The sequence below is a fragment of the Anguilla anguilla genome, chromosome 6 (genome assembly GCF_013347855.1).
Source record: "Anguilla anguilla isolate fAngAng1 chromosome 6, fAngAng1.pri, whole genome shotgun sequence".
Taxonomy (NCBI): Eukaryota; Metazoa; Chordata; class Actinopteri; order Anguilliformes; family Anguillidae; genus Anguilla; species Anguilla anguilla.
Genome location: NC_049206.1, coordinates 26,869,940 through 26,875,939, shown reverse-complemented (window position 1 = coordinate 26,875,939; position 6,000 = coordinate 26,869,940). Strand labels below are relative to the sequence as shown.

At 42.4% G+C, this 6,000-nt stretch overlaps 1 protein-coding gene across 2 annotated transcripts; it reads right to left on the bottom strand.

Annotated features, from left to right (window-relative positions):
* Nucleotides 1-2,452: 2,452 nt before the first annotated feature.
* On the bottom strand, nucleotides 2,453-5,510 carry cenpw (centromere protein W). 2 transcript variants are annotated; one of them, XM_035421954.1, is made up of 3 exons: nucleotides 5,141-5,510; nucleotides 4,500-4,613; nucleotides 2,453-2,947 (listed from the first exon to the last, which is right to left on the bottom strand). In XM_035421954.1, the coding sequence occupies exons 1-3, from the start codon at nucleotides 5,225-5,227 to the stop codon at nucleotides 2,921-2,923; spliced, it is 228 nt and encodes a 75-aa protein (XP_035277845.1). In that variant the 5' UTR covers nucleotides 5,228-5,510; the 3' UTR covers nucleotides 2,453-2,920. The 2 variants fall into 2 exon arrangements, with proteins under 2 accessions (XP_035277845.1, XP_035277844.1); XM_035421953.1 differs by lacking the exon at nucleotides 5,141-5,510 and adding an exon at nucleotides 4,739-4,991.
* Between the last annotated feature and the right edge of the window lie 490 nt (nucleotides 5,511-6,000).

Below are 6,000 nucleotides of genomic sequence, written 5' to 3'. Positions count from 1 at the left end.
CACCCCCTTATGGATGCGGCCCTGTGTGCTGCCCATTCCCCCCATCCTTATCCTCATTGCCATTTTACTTCTTGCTGCTCCTGGAATCTTATTTGTCCACAAAGGTGTCGGGGTTCCGAGACATGCTCCTCCCCCTTTGCGTTTATGCAGTGTTCAAACTCCGTGGAGCTGATCTGAAGCTGGAGGAGGGAGTTCAGGCCCTCAAGGGACTGGGTGGGGCGGCTAATGACAGCCAGGACTCCCAGGACAGCAGGGGGCCTAAGGCAGGTTAGGTTGCCACCTGCCCGCAAACGTGCGACACCCACCCCATCTGTGGAGTCCTGGCAACCCCCTGTGGCCACAGCCTGGTCCTCCAGCCTCAACCCCACCATGCCATTCAAGGGAAGGCCTGGGATGTCGGGCCTCATCCCACGGCGGTGCCCACGCTCGTCGCACTGGTACTGCGTCATGTGCTCCAGGTCAGCCACGTACAGGAAGCCAGCAATAAGCAACTGAGTGCTCTTCTTGTCCCTGGCAAAGCCCTCCTCCAGATCATGGCTGGAGCTGGCGTCATACTGCCAACAGCCGTTCCAGCCCTCTACTACCAGGACCAGGCAAGCTCCGCCCCCGTGTTCCCGCTCTTCGAGTGACAATAGGGTGGGTTGCAACAGGAAGTCCTCAGGGACCTCCTGCCTACAGAGGGCACAGTGGCAGCTGCGCCAGGGCGCCCACGTGGTGTACAGGAAGCAGAAGACGGAGCTGGCAGGGGAGCAGGACCAGGCACGCGCAACTTTGCAGACAGATGGCACAGTCTGGCACGGGCAGGGAAGGAGAGAGGCACACCTCATATCACAGGGCCCCTCATCCATAGTAATCACATTAATAATCATTATTACAATAATAATATGTGCCCTACGATAGAGTGGCATCCTGTCCAGGGTGTATTCCTGCCTCTTGCCCAATGCTTACTGGGATAGGCTCCAGCAACCCCCCGCAACCCTGCTCAGAATAAGCGCGTATAGATAATGGATGGATGGACAAATAATCATTAATCACAGAGAAGACCTCAGTGCAGCGAGCCATCCTGCGAGAACACAATATGGACTGCATTTTTATATAGCGCTTTTATCCAAAGCGCTTTACAATTGATGCCTCTCATTCACCAGAGCAGTTAGGGGTTAGGGGTTAGGTGTCTTGCTCAAGGACACTTCGACATGCCCAGGGCGGGGTTTGAACCGGCAACCCTCTGACTGCCAGACAATCGGTCTTACCTCCTGAGCTATGTCGCCCCAATATGACTAACAGGGCCTCTCAACCGTGCATAATCATCACATTAATGATCATAATACATGTTCACAGAGAGGTCAGGGGCCGGTGATAAGGGCAGTGATAGGGCTTTCTGAGAACTTTCTCATCATTTATGTGCAGGCCTGCATACATATACACTCACCGGCCACTTCATTAGGTGGCAGGAGTGGCACCGGGGGTGTGGTCTTCTGCTGCTGTAGCCCATCTGCTTCAAGGTTTGATGTGGTGTGTGTTCAGAGGTGCTCTTCTGCATACCTCGGTTGTAACGAGTGGTTGAGTTACTGTTGCCTTTCTAGCTCAAACCAGTCTGGCCATTCTCCTCTGACCTCTGCCATCAACAAGGCGTTGTCGCCCAGAGAACTGCCGCTCACTGGATATTTTCTCTTTTTCGGACCATTCTCTGTAAACCCTAGAGATGGTTGTGCGTGAAAATCCCAGTAGATCAGCAGTTTCTGAAATACTCAAACCAGCCCGTCTGGCACCAACAACCATGCCACGTTCAAAGTCACTTAAATCACCTTTCTTCCCCATTCTGATGCTTGGTTTGAACTTCAGCAGATCGTCTTGACCATGTCTAGATGCCTAAATGCATTGAGTTGCTGCCACGTGATTGGCTGATTAGATATTTGCGTTAACGGGTGCAGTTTGCAGTTCAACAGGTAGACCTAATGAAGTGGCCGGTGAGTGTATATATATATACACACACACACACACATACATATATGTGTGTGTGTGTGTGTGTGTATATATATATATATATATGCACACACATACACAGTATATATCACACAAATTAACAGAATACTTATCTACCGAAAAAAAAAAAACAAAAAAAAAAAAAACAGGTGGCCTAGTAGTTTTGGCCTGTGTTGTATGTGTGCATTCATACTGGCCAATGATCATTATTAAAAATATTTTTATTGCAATAATTATACAGTTTTTGTTCTTCTGCCTCCAAATTATCCACTCATTTTAAGAATGCTATTAAATAATTTTACTGATCTAGATCTATGTCTCCCCTTGGCTTAACAGATAGGCCTATGTTTGAAATTCCCATACTCTGCATTGCAGCTGGATTTCAAGGATCGTTTCAAGCTTCTTTTGGGTACTGTGTGTATGGTGCCGAGAAGGAACTTTTTATATTTAGGTTATTGCCAGTAAAATGTGAGGGATGATAATATACTTTAATGACAATAAAAACTATAATTTATTATTTATAAGAATTAGAACAATAATCTTTAACAATAAAATACCAAATGGTGAACTGAGAAATTTCCACAAATTCAAATCCAAAAGAAATGTTTCCTTGAGTAAAATTTCACCATGCCAAAACAATGTTTTTTAACACCACTCTAAGTGTCACCCAAGGTTGTTTCCAGATATTTTCACACAGTTTGCTTACAGGAGACAAATGTTTGAGCTTTTCAAATGCATTTTCACAAAGTTAAACACATGAACAACCTACCCCCCCACCCCCCTAGCAGCTCCATCCAAATCCCACCCCAAATCTAACCCATTCAAGAGAAAGAAAAATAAAAAAATAAAAAAAGGGAATGACGTCAAAAAACACACAAATTAAAATCTAAATAAACCAAAAAAAGTAAGCGGTCTTCACAATTTCATCTCTTTCTCTTCATCCTCTGGCTCCCTTCAGCAATTTCTGAAAAAAACAAATAAACTATGATAATAATCTTGCCCTTGCCTTTTTGCTCTTTAGAAACATTCACTAATTGGCAGTTACAAACATGGCATGGCATGTATAATAACCAATAACAATGAAAACAAACCAACTGATTATGCAATGCAATGTACGCAATGTAACCCCAATCAACCCCTAATACATAGCAATTTGATTTGACCCTGTACAAAGGAGCTGGATCTTTCGTAATGTGCTGGGAGTATTAGGACTTACACTGAATTATGTCAACACCGAGGGGGGGGTCTATGGTGTGCGGAAATCAGGTGAATTATGGTTATTAATATTATTGTTATTGTTATTAAGGATGTCTTCCAATGGGGCAGAGGGATTATGAAACTGTACGTGGAATACTGATCTTTTTTTTTGTTCCAACAGCACACAGGAAATGGAAAAAATATTATTTAATACTAAAAACAAAATGACATACAAGCACAACGTGTCATACTACAAAATACTTACCCTTTGCCTGAAAACTGACTGTTCTACCAATAGGACAACACTGGCCTGGATTCAATCAACATAAGTCCAATACTCTGACTGACATTAACTCAGGATACTTGAATATTTTAGCAAAATTGACCACACAATGTCTGAATTTTGGTTGAGATGGAATGACCCATGATTCTCATCAATAGAAGAAAAGTATCATTTCATATTACGGCTACATTAACAAAAACATTTCTCAGAGATCTCAAGTGTGAATGTCCGCCCTTGCATGTGCTCGCACACACCACTGTCAGGAGCCCCTATTTGTGTACATTCCATGTTCAAAAGCCAGATTGTGTCCCATATATTATGGGGAAGCAGTGTATTATAATGGGTAAGGAGGTAGTCTTGTAATCTAAAGATCACAGGTTCGATTCCGGGGAAGGACACTGCTGTTGTACCCTTGAGCAAGGTATTTGCATTATATTACATTAGATACAATGCAAATGCTATGTAAAAAGTTGTGTGCATAAGACTGTTGGTTAAATACCAGTAATGTAATGTAATATAACATTAATTCGGAAGTTTGGTGTTGCATTTCCTACTAGTTCGGTAAGGTAAGCACTATAAAATACTGTAGGGCATATTCTGCATTTATTAACTAAAGAAAGAGTAAGAGAAAAGAAGCTTGATAATGTTCAAGATAATTGGAAAGCACTGGGAGACTGGTGAAACATGATCACCTATGCTTCAAAACATCTTCAACTACTCCACCAGTTTCATAAAGTCTTGTCAGTCACCTTCCATAAACTACTGCTAATGCATTGCAGCTGTATAATTAGATACAATGTAAATGCTATGTAAAAAGTCGTGTGAATAAGAGCGTTTGTTAAATGCCTGTAGAGTAATGTAATATTAATCCTTGTTTGCTGTTGCATTTCCTGCTGGTTTGGCAAGGTAAGCACTATGAAATACGATAGGGTATATTCTGCCAAAATACTATAGTGTGTACACCTCCCATAAACTACCCCCTATGATCGATTTCAGGGCACCTGAAGCGTGCTCGAATAACTCAGGCAATGGTTACCTTAGAAACATCTTTTATGTGTTGTGGTTTGATGGTGGCGCTCTTCTCCTCAAAGGCTTTGGTCCTCGATTCCTCTGCAAGGCGATGCAGAAACATCATCACACTCAGCTGCACCTTGGATGAAAAAGGGGATAGAAGAGGAAGTCAAAATCGGCTTCTGTGTCAAAGGCGATTTTGAGGGTTATATTGAAACGAAGGTAAGTGAAAATGGGATAAAAACGATGTGCCACGATGCTTACGTTGCTCAACTTGACTCTATTTTTCAAAAAGCAGCTGCCCACACCCTTGGCAGGCAGAGTTGCGTTGGACACCTTTAGAATCACGTATTGAACTGTATCATTCTGAAAAGCTCTGGAACGCGCCGTTGTCATAACATCAGTCAGAGTTAGATGCGACGTAATATATCCAGCGGAGCCTTTTCAGCATTGCGATCTCCAAGTTTTCACACAAAACCAAGCTAAAAGAGTACGCGTTAGTCAGATGTGAACAGCTCGTCAAATAGCAATACGCATAAACTAAATTTTCTTTTCGACATCTTGCAAACATATGTGGCAACTACTTTAACGTAACGTAGAATACATAGACTATCTAAGCGGAAATCTGAACGTCGCCTATTTAGCTAGTTAACTGACGTTACTCACCATTAAATCTGCATTTGTACCGATTTTTAAATGAGCTTTCTTCTTCATTAGAGATTTCAGGTTTTTCCTTGGCGCTTTCGTCAACATCTTTTCAGATATGAATTCTAAACTGGCGAAATACTACTTAGGACAATTTTAAATTTCCCTGGCGCTTCACAACTGTCGCATTGTGTGACGTCTTTATTGACGAGCGTACCAAAGATGGTGGAGCTCGGACAAGATGGAAATGTTAAGCTTGCAGTCAATGGAGAACGGTGTCCTCAAGTTGTCAGATTTCTGTCCATCCGTACATTTTCTGGATATATACATTTTTTTAACAATACAAATGCTACAGTATCTTCAATCGGAAACTAAAAGCTGTCATTCCACAACGGCAGCTAGTTTTCAGTGGTTAGTTAGACCTATGCAGGAAGAGTGCCATCTGTTGGCTTGGCGGTGTATCGTAACCCACGACTCGCAATTCTAAGAACCTTTAACTGTGATAATAGGCTATTTTGTGCAAACACAAGAAATATTTAAATTTGCGCATATAGCGGTGGGAGGTGGGGAACGGAAAACAACGGTATCAAAATCCGTAATTGTGCTTCGGAGAAGATCAGTATATAGCAATTTTAAAGTGCATAACAGTCTGTTATGTTCAATTAATTAATCAATTTTTAGATAATCCATGCATGTCAGGTATGTCTCTTTAAACAGTCTGGAAGATTCCAGAAATTGATGTAATGACTTTTTAGAAGCTTCTGATTAGCCAATTGTCATAATTAGGAGTTAATTGGCACCCGTGGCTGTAGGCCTATTTAAAGGCCTACCTTTAGAGCCACTGCCTTTTTGCCCTTGATACCATGGGAAAATCCAAGAAA